Source organism: Parasteatoda tepidariorum, chromosome 2 (genome assembly GCF_043381705.1).
Source record: "Parasteatoda tepidariorum isolate YZ-2023 chromosome 2, CAS_Ptep_4.0, whole genome shotgun sequence".
Lineage (NCBI taxonomy): Eukaryota > Metazoa > Arthropoda > Arachnida > Araneae > Theridiidae > Parasteatoda > Parasteatoda tepidariorum.
This window is the reverse complement of record NC_092205.1, coordinates 87,614,072-87,635,328: the sequence shown is the minus strand read 5'-3', so window position 1 is coordinate 87,635,328 and position 21,257 is coordinate 87,614,072. Positions and strand designations below refer to the sequence as shown.

The 21,257-nt window shown below is 27.2% G+C and overlaps 2 protein-coding genes across 2 annotated transcripts; one reads left to right on the top strand and one right to left on the bottom strand.

Annotated features, from left to right (window-relative positions):
* Positions 1-6,043: 6,043 nt before the first annotated feature.
* LOC107452742 (conserved oligomeric Golgi complex subunit 5) lies at positions 6,044-6,637 on the bottom strand. The gene has a single exon (XM_016069314.2). It carries the CDS (start codon positions 6,635-6,637, stop codon positions 6,044-6,046), a length of 594 nt encoding a protein of 197 aa, XP_015924800.1.
* Positions 6,638-6,993: 356 nt separating this feature from the next.
* On the top strand, positions 6,994-21,170 carry LOC107452743 (intraflagellar transport protein 74 homolog). Its single transcript, XM_043044958.2, has 10 exons — positions 6,994-7,136; positions 7,611-7,705; positions 10,597-10,671; positions 11,522-11,569; positions 13,092-13,146; positions 13,451-13,540; positions 13,794-13,857; positions 15,957-16,023; positions 19,701-19,821; positions 20,257-21,170. The coding sequence occupies exons 2-10, from the start codon at positions 7,642-7,644 to the stop codon at positions 20,357-20,359; spliced, it is 687 nt and encodes a 228-aa protein (XP_042900892.1). The 5' UTR covers positions 6,994-7,136; positions 7,611-7,641; the 3' UTR covers positions 20,360-21,170.
* Positions 21,171-21,257: the final 87 nt, after the last annotated feature.

Here is a 21,257-nt window from a genome sequence, read left to right as displayed (position 1 = left end):
TGAATAGATTAACTATAATCTCGGCGTTGATCATCATTTGAAGGGATGCTTTATCGCGAAATTAAAAGATCCAAATATAGACGATGATAGAGTCATTTAATCTAGACGTAAGAGTTATTCTTTCATTTTGCGTGACATATTAAAACTAAATGATAAGAAAGGATTCAGAAGCAATTGTTTTGCTCGTGATTATCTCCGGCGGCTAAAATGCTAGCAAGAAAATGGTCTCTATCAACGCTTATAGGATTCCATGAAAACTTTACAGACATTAGTGAATTATTCAAAATTTCTAGTATAAAAGAACTACTGAAGTACAACACGCGAAAGTTGTAAAAATTAGAAAATTTAAACGATTGAAACAATTAGCGACCCTGCTTGAGAAAATATAATTTAAATTCTTAAGGGATAAGACTGATAAACCGAAAGAAAAAAAACAGTTTACAGTATCACTTGCAATATAAAAAATTCATTGAACAGAAATGAAATCAAAATTTATTTGAAATTTAGGCTGAAATCAAACAAAATGTAATATTTTTAACTATAAATGCACCTTCATTTTGAAAAAAAAAATTCGATATATATACTTTTTATTTATTTTCATAGCAACTATTGTTGTTGTAGTTCATTTACGTCACACTAGAGCAGCACAATGGGCTATTGGCGACGGTCTGGGAAACATCCCTGAGGATGATCCGAAGACATGCAATCAAAATTTTCATCCTCTGCAGAGGGGATGGCACCCCACTTCGGCAGCCTGACGACCTGCACGCGAAGTCGAGCACTTTACGGTAGAACAGTTTAACGAGGATCAATACCGCGCACCCTCGGTCACTACGCAGACTAATCTAAGTGGTCTACCACCCGCACACTGACTAAAGCCAGTGATGCTTGACTTCGGTGATCTGCTGGGAAGCTAGTCTTAAGGATCAGTCCACTGCGGGACTTACAGCAATTAATTACAGAACATTCATATTTGGAAAATATTAATTTCACATATATTTGTAGAGCTAGTCATAGTGTCGAAATGTAACCCTTTCTGTATTTTCACATAGAAAAAAAAAACGACAGTTATACTTTAAAATTCTAGAACTTGGAATTTTAAAAATTTCAAGATGAGATTATTTCTTCAAATATTTTTCTCTAAAAGTGTTGGGACAAATTTTAAAAAAATCCTTAGAATTATTTTAACTTCTTTTTCTCAAAACATTGAAGTCTTAATGACGAAAGAGCATATCTAAAATATTCTAATTAATTAATATTACATATTGATTAAGTTGTAAAATTGCACACAAAATATACATACATATTTTTTTCTGAATACCTTAATTTCGAAAATATGATCCCAAACTGTTAACTGAGAGTTGGGTCCTACTTTATGTCGTTTTCACTATCTCTTAAGAACTAAATACGTGGATCTAAAATTTCTTTATCTCTCATAATTATTTATTGTTGATTTAACAATAATCTGCAAGTTTATGAAAATGTAAAACAAGACCGTTTTTACAACATGCTAAACTATGCTTATAAAAGAAAAAGAAAAAAATCGGCTTAATCGCTTTTTTTTTAATGAAGAATTTTTTTTTATTATTATTTAAATTTTAATTTACAAAGGTTTATACACATTCTTTTAAATTACATAATTTTGTAAAACAAAATTTTTAAATCAGTTGAATAGTTACTGAGAATATGAGATTTTAAACTCTTTTTAAAATGGTAAGTTATTCTGAAATTGAGAAAAAGTGCAATAGTTGAAAAAAAAATTAAAATTGACTACTGTTAACAGATATATTCCGATAAAAAGAGGTTAGGATAATCGAAATATTGGATTTGTATGACATACAATTAAAATACTTCGATTCACACGTATAATGCTCAGAATAAAAAAGGCAATACCGGAGAACCACGCAGTGGCGTAGATAGACTTGGGTGCGCCCCTTGCAAGATTTATAAATAAACGGAAAAATTTTTTAATTACAAAATGACAAAACCACTATATTAAGAAACTTTGAGTATTTATTTCATTCATTTCATATTAATTTATGTATTTTAATTGAAATTACTTTAATTAACAATGAATTAATAAATGCAATTGTAAGGTGTATCACATTGAAATAAAATTTATCGTAATAATATGAGAAAATAACTCACTATTTTACAATACTTCTATTCAAAGTTTAATTAAGGGTTACTATTTTTAAAGTGAATTAAAAAAAATCTTATAATAAGAAAAATTATTTTTATTATAATTTATATGGTGCTTTTTCAGGAGCATGCGCTCTCATACCTCGTAAGCCCCCATGCACCGATGGTGTGCTATTTACGAGATTGAAACTCCTTAAGATAATTTTAATCTTTAGATTGCAAAGGTACTTCCTTTTAATAATGTACTATATTAAAAATCTCAAAAAATCAAGATTGCTAAATTGTAATGCTATTTATGCGTATATTTAATTTTATTATTATAAATCAATACATTCTTTGCTGCCAAATTGGCAATAAAAATTAATTATAAAATTTATTTTACATCGCCTTAACCAAGTGTTGGGATTTCTTAAAGGTGTTATTGAACTTTTTTTTCTTTTTTTGGTAACACAAGTTTTTTAATGAAAAAGTTGTGTACTGAGGAGAAACTACTACACAAACTTGCTCAAATTAAAATTGTTCAGGCCTGTTAAACAGTTCAAGAATTTATGAATCGAAAATGTGTTAGTTCAATAAAAGTCGTTTGGCACAAATAGTGTTTTCTATATGAAAGCACTGTGTACAGAAGTGTCAAAAACCCTTTCCTTCAACATACCAAATAAATACAATATAAAGTTCATAATCTTCAAATGACATTATGATCCTTTATTCTTTTAAAATTTTGGTTTTTAATATTCAAACTAATTTTGTAGGGAGAAAACTAACTACAATAATACATATTACAAAGCTTAATAATGATATTTGAATCGTAATGTTCAGATACTTAAGGACCACTTAAACTGAACTGGCATATCTAAAATGTCATATGGATATCCATTAGATTCTCACATTCCCAAAAAATATTTCAATTGGATTTTCATCTCAATGTTAAAGGTAGTTTGTTGTAGTTCATTTACGTCACACTAGAGCTGCACAATGGGCTATTGGTGTCGGTCTGGGAAACGGTGATCTGCTGGGAACCGTGGCCTAACGATCAGTCCACTGAGGGAATATAAAAGGTACATTATCATATAACATTTTCCAGGGTAAATAAAAGTCTACATTAAATTATGAAGCACTAACTTTATTATGTTAAAATGCAAAAAAAAATGTTGCCAGGTGTTGAAGCCAATTTAATTTTTTCAACTTAAGTATGACAATGTTATTTAAAAGTTAAGGAACTCTCATTAAAACAATTTAGAGTGTGCTCCATTGGCTTGGAAGAAGCACAGAACCTGTCTAATAAAATGATTTCCCATTAATCATCTGGTAGATTGAATTTTATCGTTGGCTCTACGTTTCATATAGAAACAATCTGATTTTCTATTCGGTCTCATCTTTCTGCAATATACCTAGCGGCCAGAAAAATTAAATTTTCTTTTGTAGTTAACTAGTACTACTTTTTTTAAAACGTAGTGACAATAAACTACTTTTGAAATGTAGTCACAATATTTAGGAGACAAACTTTGTTGGAGAACTTGTTCTACAACCTTGTTCATATGGTTTTTAATAGAGAAGTGACTTATTTAAACATGAGCCCAACTCAAAAATTCTGAAAATTTCTTGAGTAAAATCATTAATGGTGCATTTCAAAAAATTAATGTCGTTATAAAATTAAATCATTGATATTTTCACAACATGAAATTCTAACTAAATTGTATACAGCATAATTTAAATTAATAATTATGTATAAGTTTACTTTTATCTCTAATCACCATATATTATTCTACCAGAAAAAACATTTACAGATACTAAGTATAAATTGTAGCTCCAATATTTTTAAATAAAATATACAAGAATTTTTATACATAAATTTCATCAATGATTTCTTGAAACTTTCGGACCTTGGATTTCTGGATCTTGGTTAACGAAAAATCTGGAAATCCAGATTTTTCCGGAGCACAATCATCTCCGAATATGAGGATTTATTAAGAAATATTTGTTAATCTAAATAATTTTTTATGAATTTGTTCTTTTAACCTTCAACTTTTTCGGCGTTTTCTTTTCACCTTTAGCTTTAAATGTTATAAATCAATAAAAAACTGCGATTTTGTTAAATGTTCTCTATGTTTCCTTACCTCTATGAAATTAAGTACAGAGAAAATATGTTTCCTTCTATTAAAATAACCTCAAATATTCTTTAAGTATTTCACGAGTGTGAATTTGCATTTAAAGGAATGGCCTAAGTTTTATACGTAAAGACTAGTTAAACTATTGATCATTATAAACTTAACTACTTTAAAGAAAAAACTTGCAGCTTGGAGCATCCGTCATAGTTTTTATTAATTGTGGCTCATTGGCTCAATTTTTTTTTGGCTCATTGTGTTTATTGACAGACATGTGAAGATTTGTAATAATCATGTTCAGAAAATTATTTTTGTTGGAACCTTGTTTCTAAATGAAACTAACATTGAAAGTAGTTTCAAAAATTGCTACAAGCTATTTATTTGCACCTCACTACACCACTTCATTTAAAAAATAATGCACTAGACTACTAACTACGAAAAAAGTAGCAACTACAGTAATTTTACTACTTGTAGTGCGCTACTTCCAACCATAAAATATACATTTTTAAATGAGACCAATATAGAAAAAGCAAGATATAGATTGCCAGTATGTTATACCATTGTTATTTTGAATATGTTTTTTTCAAATTTTTTATCACTAGATTTGTTCTTCGAACCCCATAGTTTTCAAAGGTCTGTCTAGTTTTTTGTGAAAATTTAGACATAATTTGTGAAAATTAAAAATTATATTAAAAAATCAACACAAAAATGTGGATTTATCATTTTTTACGGGATACAAAAATAAAATTTTAAGATCAAGTATTCTGTGAAACTACCATTTTTCCTAAAGTTGAATTTGTGAAGATACTGCTAAACGGTAGTAAATTTGGCCTGGACAGACCCCTGGTTTTGTATATATTTAATTTTTCTCCCTCTACTTTTGACAGTTTCAGTGTTCCTTGATACAAAAAAAAATCTTTGAATATCCTTAGAATAATAAAAACAAGATTTAATACATACAATTTATTGCATAATATATCAACATAACATAGAGTGAGTGATAGATTAATTAACAATTCATTTTAATATGTACAAATCAAATCTTTTGTAAGATCTTTGAAAAATCACTATAACAGAAACATTTATGATTTCCAAATATTCTCTGAGCAGATTTCATCTTCTATAAAATTTTGTCATAGCATTTCTTCAGAGTTATTATAACCAAATAAAGAGTTGTGTATTTTTTGAAAATAAAATGCTTTAAAAACAATTATGCAGAGAATATATAATTGAGGTTTACAGAAAAGGGTTTTAAAAGACAAAATGCTTATTAATAATACATCATGTTTGAGAAGGAAATTATCAGAATGATATCTAATTAATTTCATATATTTAAAAATACTGAAAATTTAAAATTTTTTTTTTTTTAATTAGAGAGTAGAATTGGATGCTCTTTGGATCTGCAATAAATTTCCTTCAATTCTTCTAAAACCAGCCTTGTGTTCATTAATTTGAAAAATTTAAAATTTTGCTTGATAAATCAACATGAATTATAAATGATTTAATGTGTTTTTATTAATTTAAAAAAATTTGGAGGGCGCAAAACAAAAATTCTATAACTTTTTGGCAACGAACTTGGCCTCTGGAAACATCACAGAAAAAAATGATCAGCACAGAGAATTTTTACCAAAAATTCGGGAATACTTTCATATTTGTACCTGTTTGCACTTGGTATTTTAACTTCAAAACCCATTTTAACATTTGATAAAATGGTCATGTTTATAAATCAAACTATTAACTTCAAATAGAATAGTGCAACAATATGACACACAAAATAATGTATTTTTCCTGAACAACTATTTTAATTCACTCTGCACTAATACTTTGGCTTCTTTAAAATATTGGATTTCAGACTCGATAACACTTAATCCAGTTAAATCAACTTCCTTAAGAATGCTTTCTAACTCAGTTATGCAATTAGATGCTTTGGAAAATTCTTTGGGTTCTTTACTCAAATGGCTTTTAAGGCGTTTAGACACCCGAACAATGCGTATAATACGTCTCAAAAGATCACAAACTACGTGAAGACGCTGTAATTTTCTGGTTAAGGAAGCTATCTCTTCATAAGGTTCCACAACTTTGCTACGAAGTTTATCAGCAGACGAAAGTAATGAAGCAATTTTGTGATGCACAACCAATAAAATACTTTCTAACGTTTCGATTTCAGTTGCTTGGTATAAAAGATCTTCATAATGACTAGAAACTTGGTGATGAAGTGCTTTGTCAAGTAACGATATGCCAGCACTTAATTTAGCTAGTTGCTCTGCTACGGCTGCACTTTGTACAACAGAAAAAGTAACAGCTTTCAAATCAAAATCTTCAGCTAAAAACTGTTTGTAGAGCTCATTACTCTCAAATTCTTCCAACCCAGTAATATTTGTTAGCTGCATAATAAAGTTTGTACAGGAATTTCAAATTAATAATCCCTGTTAGAAAAGGAAATAAATACGCAGCATTGAAATTCTCTAAGGTTTGTTTACTTTTAATTTTATGTTAGGTAAATGTATCGATTACGAAGGAATCAACTGAAACATTCAGTTTTCGCACTTAAATTATAGGCAGCATCTACTATATTGTAAGACTACTATTCAATCAGTTTATTCCATTTTTCAAATCCTTAAAACTCAATCATTACTTCTTTTCACTTCATTTAAGCATTTTAATATTTAACTAGAGTTATTTTAATTTAGTTTCGATGTTTAAAAAAGTGCTTATCAGCTTTACAAATATCATTTTGTTTACTGTGAGAATACTTTTTCTAATTTTTAACCAATATCGTTTTTATTTCCTGTTATGAAATAGCTTGAATTAGTGGCAACTGCATTCTTAATTTTCGTTTCTTGTTCTTGTTTCGATATCTAAATTTTTGAGGAACTTGTTTTATTGAAGGTAATTAATATTTCTAGAAACATTTCAATAAACCTTGATAAATTTTTTCTCTTGCTTTTGAAAGTTTTCTTCTTTTTTTTTTAATAAATATTCCTTAAATAGTCTCAAATAGCTTCAGCAAAATTTATAGAACAAATTCAAATTAATAATATTGATTAAAGTTTTCGATTGCAGAGTTATTTTTAATCACATAATTTTAATGATAAAGCATTTAGAATATCAATTGTTAACTATCATTTTTATAACAGAACATAATTTTTCAATAAAATTTTGTTCTAAGAATCTGAAAACTTAATGTATTGAGAAATCCTCAAAACTTTCTAAAAACTAACAATATTTCAGCGTAATATAACGCAATAAATAAAATATACTTGTAGGAATATAAATTTTCAATTATAGTCTCAAGTTTATTTGTGTTATTTAAAACCAAAAAGGTTTTTTTTTTCGAATTTTGTATTCTATTTTTTCTTTCAGTGTTTGACTATTGTAAACTATTTTTCTTATCATGGAGGAACAAGAAAATAACGCTTTTGGAACCATGCGTAACTTGATTGAAAACCTTGAATTGGGTAAAAGAATTTAAATTTTTGGAACTGTCGTGTTTATTTATTTATTTTTTTATGATAGTATCCATTTGAAATGATTTTTCGGCATTTGATTTTTTAAAATTATTTTCTTCCTCTGATTTTCAAACGCTTGCTATAAGCGCAATTGTTGAACAATTGAATTTTATAAAAAAAATTGTTAAATGTATTATTCAGCGACCTTAACTGGGAAGCATTTTGCAAGAAATAGAGTATAATTTTCTAAAATTTATAAATTATTTATTGAATTTTTCTTAAAAATTCTATCGAAATTTTGTATTTATTTATTATAGACATTTTTCTTTTAATATTAAAAAAACAATTTACTTTCCTAAAATGCATATTCTCAAAAAAAATTAGGTTCAAAATAGGGAGTGTTAATTTGATAGCAAAATAAATTTCTTTAAAAAAAAAAGGCCAAGAAAGGCATAAAATAGATTTTGCTTATGAAACTTATTTGAGTTAATTGTTAAAAAAAAGTTGAGCACAAATGAAATGAGTATAGTACTTTACTTGGAGGTTTGCTTTTCATTGTCCGATCGATCTCATGACCTAAAGATATAAGTAACTTTTCTCATGAGTACGATCTTAAGAGATTAGGTTTGGTCAAACTGCACAGAAAATAATCAAATAAAAAAATATTAGCAAGTATCGAAATTATGAAGATAATGAAAAAAGCTTTAAAAACGTCAATTTTCCGAGATTTCCGTTTGTTTTATAAAAAAAATATATATATATGATACTATACATTCATCACAAATTCATACAAAATGTTTTTGGTTGAATGATTAAATTTCGGGTGAGGGAGATATTTCAGGGCAATATTTTATTAGCTTGGGTAAATGATTCTAATAATATTTTATTCAGTTAGAATTTTTGCGTAATTTAGGAAATAAAAGTTTTGAATTTATCTTTAGCAGACTTAAATAGAAAAAAAAAAGAAAAAAAAATGGAGAATTAAGCGCAAATGGAAGTACAGAAATGGACATGTTATTCTCTACTTTCCTTTGTGCTCTCTATTATTTTATCTCTTTATTTCTGTGCTATTTACTTTTATTTGTGTCTATTTTTGTACTTTCATTTTTGCTTCATTCATGTTTTTTTTCTTCTTTAGTTTACATAGCACAAAGTATTCCCTATCCTTTTTTTAGATATCTACTGTTGCCTAACTAATAATACAGGTACAAGAGGGTGTTTAAGTTCAATTTGAAATAGTATATATAGAGTCAATGAACAATCAATTCTGTATTAGTTTATGTTTACATGTTTATTTATTCATTTGTTTATTTATTAAGTTTCATGTTAATAAAAAGATAGACAAAAAGAAAGAAAGAAAAATAAAAATTAAATTACGGCACGGAGAAGAAAAAAACAGACCACCCTTAATAACTTTTGATCTAATCATCGGATCTTTACCATCCAGGACTCTATCTTAATAGCTCAAGGGGTGACCTCAAATATGCTAATTAATGAGATCAGACGATATTCTCAGTTACGAAATCAGACACAAAACATACTTACTCTAAATAAACATAAACATACCTTTTTTTTCCGACTGATTCAGACTTTCGTCCCCCAAAATATGAGGGGTAGCCGCAGTTTGGAAATTATGGTTCAGTTAGTTATATCTCGAGATTAGTTATACCTCGTATTTCGTTATATCTCGAGAACTTTTTAATAGAATTGAAAAATTCTTGCACACAGACACAATTATAAAATTCCAAAGATAATTCAATGCAAAAAAATAATCTTTATTAAACATTCATTAGTTTCTATTATTTTATTTAATGTTGGTCCAAAATATTTTGAATTGTAAGGTATACAATTTTTTGCATTATTTTAAAGAATATAACTTTACATGCCAAAATAGAAAATTTGAGCAAAATCTCTCGAATTGTTCCTGAGAAATAGAACTTGGAACATATGACTTTTCAGAAATTCAATTTCTCAGGAGCTATTTGACCGATTTTGCTCAAATTTTGTATTTTTCCGTGTAAAATTATATTCTTTAGAATGATACAAAAATTTTATACCTTAAAATTAAATTTTTTTTCGACCACTAGTAAATAAAATAATAATAAATATTTAATAAAGGTTATTTTTTGCATGGAATTATTTTTGGATAAATGAACTTTATAATTCTGTGCAAAGATTTTCCAATTTTATAACAAGGCTCTCGAGATATAATGAAATACGCAAAGAGTATTATTAACATTCAAACTTTACAGCTCTTTTCTGACCAACTGTTTTCTGACCAAACTGGGACCATAATTTCTAGATTACGGTTATTTTCGATGGGTTCAGAAATCTGAAACCATCGAAAAAGAGGTACGTTTATTCAGAGAAAGTTTTTGTGTCTGATTTCGTAACTTAAAAAGATCATCTGCCCTTATTAATTTGCATACTTGAGGTCACCTCCTCGAGCCCTTAGGACGTGAAGATTCGATCATTGGATCAAAAGTTATTCAGTTTCCGTTCAGACTCCATTTTTTATTTTATTTATTTATTTTTTTTTGCGCTCTTTACATTTTTTCCCTTTTAATCCCAGAATCTATAGTTAAGTGTTAAGATTATTTCATTACATTAGTTTTGCTTGATCCTATATTTTTCTTTGCAAAATTTTACAAAAAAAGAAAAAAAAAAATTCTTTATGTAGTTTTTATTCTGTATAATTTACATATTTAAGGAAATGATAGAGCGCTCTTATTCCTCAAGTATATTCAGCTGCGGTTATGACAGTGGATAAGCATTAGCATATATAAGTTTTTAGATTTTTCACAACAGAATGTTAGAAAACAATATATTTACTTTCATGAATTCAAAATATTGCTGAAAAATTATAATACATACATTCATCTATAAAAATTATATTTCAGAGCAAAGTAATGTGCAGAACTATCTACAAGATTTAACTAAAATAAGACATTCATTAGAAGAAAAAATTGAAGCAGGTATTTCATTCCATTTAATAAATTTTATAACACTTTTATTTTATATTCAAAAATTGACCCAAACACTTAACTGATACAATTGCTAAGGCAAAAAAACGCATTTATGAGAATAACTCAAGAAATAGTGAACGAAATCAATGAAGTTAACAACAAAATCTTATACAAGGAATTTGTTATTTAACTAATGATTAAATTTGAATATAAAAAGAATTTTAAAAAATAACATAAAATGTGGTTGTGTTGACTGTCAAATTATTGATAATTAAATTGCTGATTAGGCGATTTGTATCATTTCTTTTTTCATTCTTTTCTTGCTTTATTTATTAACTCTATCAAGAATGCCTTGCGAAGCGAGCCTATATAAGAGGCTTTTAAAGTTAAAATAAAACAATATTATAACGCGTGTAAAAAGAAACTAATTAGCAAACATATGAAAAAATAATAATATGTATGGATTTGTAAACTTATAAAAAAAATTTCGGTTGCCAATAATATTATTAAATTTATTTATTTAAACACCGCGAATGTAATGGCACATTGCAAGTTATATTCGAATAATTGTAATCTCACTAATATTTATATTTTTATGTTAGCGTTTTTTTTATATTAACATTATTAAATATTAACATTTGAATTCACATGTTGTGTGATCGAGCTAATAAATTTAATAATCAGTAAATTTTTATTAATTCATTTCCACACTATGCATGAGATTGAGTATCGTTAAAATTTAGGCAGCTCTAAAAAAGGACTAAAAAAAAAATATCTAGCATTGAATTAATCTTCGAAATAGGAATTGAATTATCAATATTTTTTGTCATTATCTTATTAAATTTCATATTTGCTTTAGATAATCATAAACTGCGAGAATTGAATGATGTAGGACACAAACTGGAAAGTAAGTAAATTCTTCTTTCCTTAAAATTTTTTAAAATATGTTTTAAAATATGTTATAAATTCTTGTCGAAAGCGAAGTAAAAAAATGTTTTTCAATAACTAAACGATGAAAGAAAAAACTATTTTCCAATTTTGGCAAATCACTACAAAGGAAGGGGAATTAAAAATGCTGCAACCTGTCTGATCACTTGAAGAAGTTGAAAAGCAATTATTAGTTACACAACACCTTCAAGTTTCAGAAGGTAATCAAACAGGTTTTCATGCTTTTCACACCACTTTCCACCAAAGTGATTCGTCCAATTTCGATAATTTGTTTCCTAGATTAAATTGTTATTTGCGACCCTCAATAAAGTAGACTTTTCGATTTCCTTTTTCATAAGGATTCTAAAAATATGCATNTAATCATAAGCTGCGAGAATTGAATGATGTAGGGCACAAACTAGAAAGTAAGTAAATTCTTCTTTCTTTAAAATTTTTTAAAATATGTTTTCTTTGTTTGACCATAATAAGCATGATTTTTATTTTCAACTGAAGTTTGGCAGTGCTGATAAGTTATTTGTATGCGGGAACAGAAACGCGTAAAATTTATTAATGAAAAGGAATATGCTAGGTGTTCTGTAGTGACCGCCTTTAATGAATAATTTTAAAATTCTTGTCGAAAGCGAAGTAAAAAAATGTTTTTCAATAACTAAGCGATGAAAGAAAAAACTATTTTCCAATTTTGGCAAATCACTACAAAAAAAGAGGAATTAAAAATGCTGCAACCTGTCTGATCACTTGAAGAAGTTGAAAAGCAATTATTAGTAACACAACACCTTCAAGTTTCAGAAGGTAATCAAACAGGTTTTCATGCTTTTCACACCACTTTCCACCAAAGTGATTCGTCCAATTTCGATAATTTGTTTCCTAGATTAAATTGTTATTTGCGACCCTCAATAAAGTAGACTTTTCGATTTCCTTTTTCATAAGGATTCTAAAAATATGCATTAACGGTGTTCATAAACAAATAACCCTGCATAACATCCAAAACTCATTCGCCAAAACCTGGAATCATATACCATAGAATTGTAATTTTAAGGTTTAGATTTTTTATAAACAACTTATCAACGTCGTTGAGCAGTCGATCCTTGTTAAAATTTAAAGGGCCAATTACTTTATAATTTTGAGCTCAGCTAAGATGACAAAGGATAGTCTGTTAGAATAGTATAGAGACTAGAATTTTCTCCAAAATTTTTCTTAATAGTAGCACTTTAAAAAAGGTTGATACGCATTTCAATGGGAAAAACCTTAATGAATCTTTAATATTATAAAAGTGTAAAAAATAGTTAAAATTCAAAGCCAAAAAGTGCCAAGCTGCATTGAGGACGGGAATTAAAACAAGATAAGCAAAAATATAAACAATTAAATTAAATAAAAGGTAATAGAAAGATAATTCCAGTTTACCATCGTTAAGGTCGAGTATGAGGAATTCATATAGAGTTTAATTATAATCAAAGGTAAAAGTAACATTATTTTAATTTCAGCTGCAAATATAGTCAATGAGTTTAAACTGGAAAAAATAGAAAAGGACGCAGAAGAGTAAGTTTTATTTTTTATTCTTCTATAAATAATATACTATTGAGAATCTCTAAATCAATAAACTAAAAATAAAAAATTGTGTGCATTTTTTAACCAATGAATTTTTAATTATTTTTTTGATAAATATCTATTGTACTAGATTAGTATATTCTTTATCAAATTCGTTTTAAATTTTTTCTTTCTTTTTTAAAAATGAATGCAAATTAATAATAATTTTTATTACATAATTTTTACCTTTTTTTCAATTATTTATTTATTGTTATAATTTCTGAGGTTCATAATTTATTGTTATTTAATAACGCAGGTTGGAAAGGAAAAACAAATTTCTACGAGAAATAATAGAAAATGTTCACACTAAAATTAAAACTAATCAAGAAAAGTACGTCACTGAACTGTAAGTATGAATTTTTTTTAGCACGTACTACCATTTTAATTTATAAACAATTGGTATCTTATGCTATAGCGGAGTAATACTATACATAGGAAATAATATAATAAAATCCCCTTTAAATCACAAAAATGCAATGTATTATGTGCAAAAATCTGATTATTGGTTTTAGAGTTGTTCAGAGTATTTCATTTATTTTGATACTTATACACAGTGTATTAAAATTTAATTTTCTTACTCACATTATTTTTATTTTTAGAGAACAGTTACAGACTGAAGTTGTTAATTTATGTGAGTTATTCGGCTCAGCTGCATTTACTTATGTAAGTTCCATTTAAACAATTTTGAGAGATTTTGTAAGTAACAGCATAACAAATAAAGTTTAAAATCGCACAGCTTAAGATTCCAATTATAAAATATAATAAATTGAAGAATAATTGTGACCCAATTTTAATTCTGTGCATATAAAAATGAAAAATTATATTACCATCTCCTTCCTCTTTTTAAAAATATTCACAGTAATTAGAGTATCACTTTAAAAGGGCTGTATAAGGAACTTTTTTTTGAGGCAGGACTTTTCAATATTTTAATTTTTAGAATTTTACAAGCTGACATTTTTTTTAAGTCACTATTATCCTAAATATTTAATTTTTAGAGGAAAAAAATATCTAATCTATTCTTTCCTAGATATTTTTTACAGACAGTCGCTCCAATCTATAAATACATTTACCCTACAATAGTAAAAGATACACTTTCAGTTACAAAGAGACGAAATTATGAAATTTTTTAAATCTTTTACATATTTTTCGCGCATACGCAGTATAAAAGAGCTACTTTAAATACTCCTATCGTGCGCAGTTTTTAATGAATTTTTTTTCTTCAAATTTTAGAACAATAATTTTGTAAATAATTTTATATTTCTCCCTAAATATTGTTAAATTTTTTTGAATATTTTTAATGTTACAGAAAGAAAAAAAAACGTGAGACAAATTTTTTTATAACAATGTTTGTGTTTCCATAAATATTTCAGAATGACGAAAAAAATTTATTTAAAATTTTCCGCGCATGCACAGTATTAAAGAACTACTTTAAATAGTCCTATTTTGCACAGTTTTTATTTAATCTTTTTCAAGTTTCAAAACACTAATTTTGTTAATAATTATAAACTGCTCCAAAAATACTTTTAAATTTTATTGAATATTTTTAAAGTTATAGTAAAAACACGGAAGACAAAAAAAAATTTGTTTTTATAAAAATGTCTATATCTTATAAATATTTAAGCTAGGTTTACGAAATTGTATGCACTTATAGCAAATAACAACGAAAGTAATCGATACAAGTTACAAGCTTATTGCATGATTTTCCAGCACAGGGTGTTCAAAAATACTTGATTTATTTCGTAATTTATTGTCTGTCTCTCACACCTTTGAAAGCTTTAAACCTATTTATATGTTTCCATATTAGTCAACAATTTTAGTTTTTTAATTACCAGAAAGATAAGCTTTTATTTTTACTAGTTCCATAAAAACATATTAAATCTCACGACTTGTAAATAATTTTTAATATTTTAAAAACATATTATTTTAAAAATAGAAACATTTTTGGAAATGTATTGTTGCAAAAATAGTACAATATTCTTTAGAGAAGTTGCTTTTCTCTCTCTCTTTTTTTTTTTTTATAGAATGGTAGTCAGAAAAAGCACCACGATGAAGTTACCCAAAATGATGAACTGTGATACACATATGAAATCATGACTGATAAATTGGGATTAGTTTTAAGGCAACCCTAAACACCAAAGTTGTTTCCTTCATCGTTTTATTATTCTCTCTGTACACTAAAAATAAATTTTTTTATATTACTTATTACATCGTGTGAAGGTTAAATTAGCAGAAAAATATTTTAAAATACATTATAGTTTTGTAAATTATAAAGCCTTTGAAAAAGATAATAAAACTTAATTCAACAAAAACAAGATTTAAATCAGCTGCATAATTAATTAAAACAATTTGTTTCATTAGTTTGTTTTATTTTTAATTTGTGGCAATATTAATCAACTGAATTTTTTTATTTCCACTTTTATCTGTACAACTTTATTCATAAAAATTACAATTATTTGCTTTCAAATTTCATGTATATTGCTAAAATGTGTTAGGTACTTTTATGGAAGAAAAAGATAAAACATGTTTACTAATTGTAATTAATTTTAATTTTTTTTCATATTACCTTTTTAACTTTAAAATGGCACTGTTCTCAAATTTATAAAATAATATACCAAAATAATAAAATACATTTTATTGAAAAAATTAAATAAATGTTCAATTTTTATAAAATATATTAATTGATACCATTTGTCTAGTTATGTTATTAAAAAGTTGGTGTATTAAGTTAAGACATGAAATTAATGATTTTGTTTTGATGGCAGAGTAAAGATTCAGTTAAAGCCGAAATCGAAAAGATATATAAAGCAACAGAGGAAGCTCAGAAAGAATGTAAGTTACATTTCTGATTTTGCAAGTGATAATTTCATTCAACTGCATCAAACATTTTTTTAAAAGCGCAAAATATTAACTTGAATGCACTTCTCATGTTTTAATATGTTTTCTTCATTTTTGCAAGAAAAAAAAAATTGGAACTTATTGCATAGTCTGAAGAATATATTCACAAATATTTTAAGTGAAACTCGAATTTTTTGTACGCATATAAGTCAGGGCCTGCAGCAGAAGATTTTCCAACAAAAAAATATTTTTCAAACGGGTATCAGAAAAAGTCAACAGTTACAACATGTGAAAATTAATCCAATTGCTTTAAAATCGAATAATTTTCACATGTTGTAACTGTTGTAGCTATAATTTAAACTTAAAGAATAAAAACCAAATTCATTTTTTTCTTTACTCGAGCGTGACCTCAAAAGATGAGTGAGAGAAATCTATTTTTTCCCAAATGAGACAAAATAATAAAAAAGAGTTAGCTCCAGTTAAGATTTTAATGGCATCTTTGTGGATTAAGAACATCTTAAGAAAATCTCAAAATAAAACTTAACTAATAACCTTTCTTTCTTTTTAAATCTAGATAATCTGTATTCATAATTGTGATTGAGGAGAAATTCTTCCTAAGAAAGTATTTTGTTTTTCATTTTTTTTTCAGTACATAGGATAACCTTAATTGTACAACGAAAAACAATTAAATGCACCTATTTTTTTTATGGTTAGATAGCCTGATCGGTAGGGCGCTGGGCTCATGTCCGAACCCCGCCGGCCGAACACTCCCCATGTAGTAAAGTGACCGATGCACGTTAAATCTGCCGAGTCGCAAAAGTCCTCCGTGTTCCCATAACAAATCAAAACCTCTGGGGGTACTGGATTGGAGATCGATCGCTCTCTGATTCAGGTCAAAATTACGATCTGTGGATGAATGAATGGGTCCGCCCTATAATGGTGTGGCAGAAGTCGAATTCTTGGCCATAGATGGCGCCACAGAAAAACATGAATAATCGCACCTCTTCTGTCTAAACAGGCATACGTCAACAACAACAACATTTTTATGGTTAAGAATTAATAACCTAAAACAAGTGAAAATAATGAAAAGCGTTAAAAAACTGTGAGTTGTAAAATTAACAAATGTAAATCCTCTAAATTGGTGTGCTCAGAATAAAGGCGTCAGTTGTTGCGGGTTAGTTTCATCAAAAAGTCCTCGACGAAGGCAAATTTCTCCCATAACTTGACCCAGGAGTTCACTTGTCTTCTGGATTGGGTTCAAAATTACAAGGCTACAGAGTTGAACATTAGTAGTCATAAACCGAAAATTGGGTCGGCTGTTCAACGATGATTCTAAAATCTGTTGAAGAAGTTCGCATTATTAAGATTAAAAGAGAAATTTAATTTAGAAGTTATATTATTGTCTATTTAGTTAGTGAAGGTAGGATATGCATGCCATTGCTCACATTGATAGAACTATATAAATACATAAGGAAGAATTTAAACTACAAATTGTATATGATGACTATCAGATTTTAAAAAAAAGTTTAATTTTAACTCTTGAAAATGTAATGAGAAGCTGGAGGATTTTTTTTAAATTTAACATAAATTAATTTTCAGAATACAAATTTATGAAATCAGAAAGAAAACTACAACTGATACAGTAGAGTACCTACACAATAGAGTAAGTTTCAACAGGGTACTTCCTTTCAGAATCAAATTAAAATGTGCAATAGTAGCAAGATGCTACAAAATATTCTGTTAAATATTTTGCAATAAATTATTGCCATAGTTATAATTCTCATTTAATAAATGATTTAGAAATTTAAAATGAGTTGGTGGTGGGAAATAATAACAAATGCCTATCGAAGCAAAAACAAATTACAATAACCTTTTTAGTGAGAAGTAATATTTATGTAAATGTATTAGCAATTAAAGAAAAGCTATCCATTTATGGAATTTGGTGTCCGTTGAAATGCAATTACAGAAAAAAAATATTTATGGTTATATTTTATAATAAGATTCAGGGAAACATTAGAATATTTATGAAATTGTAGGAAATATGTCATACTTGTTTTGGCATATATTATCTTAATTTATTCATCGACTATAGTTTATAGATTATATCCAGGGGAGGACAAAAGAATGGAAATACTTTTATACTAATAAATTTTCGCAAGAAATACAGAAAGAATCATTTTATAACTTTAGAAGAGTTTAGATCATGTGATTTCTCAAACTCATCAATGAAGTTAAAACTTTTAGAGGTTTGAGGGACTGAAAATAAATTACAAACGGAAAATAGNATATTTATGGTTATATTTTATAAGAAGATTCAGGGAAACATTAGAATATTTATGAAATTGTAGGAAATATGTCATACTTGTTTTGGCATATATTATCTTAATTTATTCATCGACTATAGTTTATAGATTATATCCAGGGGAGGACAAAAGAATGGAAATACTTTTATACTAATAAATTTTCGCAAGAAATACAGAAAGAATCATTTTATAACTTTAGAAGAGTTTAGATCATGTGATTTCTCAAACTCATCAATGAAGTTAAAACTTTTAGAGGTTTGAGGGACTGAAAATAAATTACAAACGGAAAATAATATTTTTGAACATCTTAACAAAAATGTAGCAATACATTTTTAACTTGTAGCAATTATTTTAGCTATTATATGCAATAATTGCACAAAATTTTGTAGACCTAGCTTAAATATCTATGAAGATATGGGCATTTTTATAAAAAATTAAATTTTTTTGTCTATCGTTTTTTTGCTATAACTTTACAAATATTACATAGAATTTTAAAATTTGTTTTAAAGTAATTTAAAATTAGTTGCAAAATTATTGTTTTAAAATTTGAGAAAAATTCGTTTATAACTGCACAGGATATGAGTAATTAATAAAGTTCTTTTATACTACACATGTGCAGGAAAAAATGTAATTTTTTTCTTCATAAGTTTGTAGAGAATAGGATTTGGCAACTAATTAAAAAAAAGTCCGATTTGAATATTTTAAAAAGTTTCAAGCGATTTTCTAAACAGATTTTGTAATTTTTAAAAGAAACTGAAAATGATAAGGGGTTCTCTACAAATATTATTTTGTACCGTAAGACAAATTTAAATAACAAATGATTGCCTTACAATAAACATTCATATCAGAAATAAGATTGTGTAACGAAGGAAAACAGGCGAAAGAAAAGATACTTTTATGAGGGATGATCATTTGCCAGTGTCATTTTTAATAAATCTTATTTATTAGTTCAAAATGGAATTTCTGGAAAACCCCTTAAAAAATGTCCATATCTCCATAAATATTTGAGCAAGGCTTACAAAATTTTGTACAATTGTTTCATGTAATAACCAAAATAATTGCTGCAAGTTCAAAAATTTTATTGCTACATTTTTTGGAATAGGGTGTTCAAAAACACTACTTTCAGTTTTAAATTTATTGTCGGCCACTCGAACCTCTAAAAGTTTTAAACTTCATTGATTTGTATGAGAAGTTGCATGATTTAAACACTTCTAAAGTTATAAAATGATTCTTTTAGTATTTCTTGAGAAATATGAAAAAAAAATTATTAGTATAGAAGTATCTCCATTATTTTGTCCACCTCCTGTTGAATGAATTGATGAATTAATAACGTATTTTAATACTCAATTCGAAACTGTCTCTTGGAAGATGAAGCTACACAGGAGAAGTTAAATGTAGCCAAAAACGAGCTGGATGATATAGTATTGTACAGCGTTCCAACAAGTAAACAAGAAATGGAGATACCATTAGGGCAGCGTAAAATCGTTCTGTAAGTAATTGTTTTTATTTTTAATTTAACATACTCCGTATTACAAGTGCAGAATTCATTAATATCATTAAAAAAAAAAGAGGGCCTCAGTGAAAATGTACAGATAGCATTTCTCTTAAAAGTAATAAGATATTTAAGTCAAGAATTTAGCCAATCATAATCTGCACCAAAACTCTTAAATATCTATATCTTTCAATAAAAATATTTACATGGCTATAGTTTTATTCAAGAATTAATGGATTATTTTAGCTCTTGACGATTTATTCATCCATTTTTTATTCATTTAACTTTTTTAGTGAACTAATCTTCAAATTAGTAAATATAAACAGTTCCAACACCAAACTAAAGTTGAGAAAACAATAAAAAAGAAAGGAAACGAAGTATGGATATAAGTTTACATTTCAACATGCTTAGTTGATATATATATATTTTTAGAAATTTATTTGAAGAAGCCCTTTTCGAAGAAGAAAGCAGGTTGGATCATTTGAAAAACAAAAAAGCTTCCAAAGAATCAGAATTAGAAAGTAACATGGCATAGTTTCTTACAAGAAAAATAAGTTATTTTATCTATCTCTCTAGACATATGTAACCTTCAATAACCTCTTTTGTAACTTTTGTGCAATACTAATACAAAACAGTCTAATGAAGACATTTTTGTTAAGATACCACAAATGTGACATACAGAAAGAAATAAAAATGAAAAAACTATTTTTATTGTTATTTTTTAAATATATATACCCACACAAAAGTGTTAGTCACAATTTTTTTTAGAAATTTAAATGTTTGTCATTAAATTTTAACTTTCCTTTTTAAAATAGAAATACATTAGCTTAATCAAAAGAACTTTTTGAATGATTGCATGATAAAATAAAGAAGTTTTTGATCAGTTGCAAATACACTTATGTAGAAAATAAAAACTAAAAAAAAGTTTGCTGGGTAAATTCATTTCAGGTTGTTAACCTGTCTCAAGACTTCTTTCAAGGGGTGCAAGTAGAAATATTCCTCAATGCAAAAAAATGAAGGACAAAAAAATCTTGTAATTTCAATTTTAGTAAATTTCTAATAGAAAACGCAAAGGAAAAAGTCTGATCGAAAGCTTGAAGCCTCCTTACACAGCCAAATTCAAACAGTTTTATATACTTCAGATAACAAAACCAAATAAACACAAAAACAAAAGGGAAGAATGGAAGTTTCAAAGGGAATAATGGTTATGGAACTTTTATTTGCTTTCGAATGGCAAACCCTCAGGCGCTGTGTGGTAGCAACTTTTCTTTATTGCCACTCAACCCAGCATGCAATATCTCCCACATATTTTTGGATCACAAACAAATTGTGATAACTAGCTTTCTAGATTAAAATTGCATTGTGCTGGAGAGTTCTTAGGGTGGGCATCTCCCCCTATCATATGGCGATTAGAATGTAGATAGCTAGCATAG

Bases quoted from the DNA above. Each gene is read 5' to 3' on its own strand.
- LOC107452742 (XM_016069314.2), bottom strand. From the start codon at position 6,637: ATGCAGCTAACAAATATTACTGGGTTGGAAGAATTTGAGAGTAATGAG.
- LOC107452743 (XM_043044958.2), top strand. From the start codon at position 7,642: ATGGAGGAACAAGAAAATAACGCTTTTGGAACCATGCGTAACTTGATT. The intron at 11,570-13,091 runs GTAAGTAAATTC...TTTTAATTTCAG, and splicing joins TGTAGGACACAAACTGGAAA to CTGCAAATATAGTCAATGAG. The intron at 13,858-15,956 runs GTAAGTTCCATT...TTTTGATGGCAG, and splicing joins GCTCAGCTGCATTTACTTAT to AGTAAAGATTCAGTTAAAGC.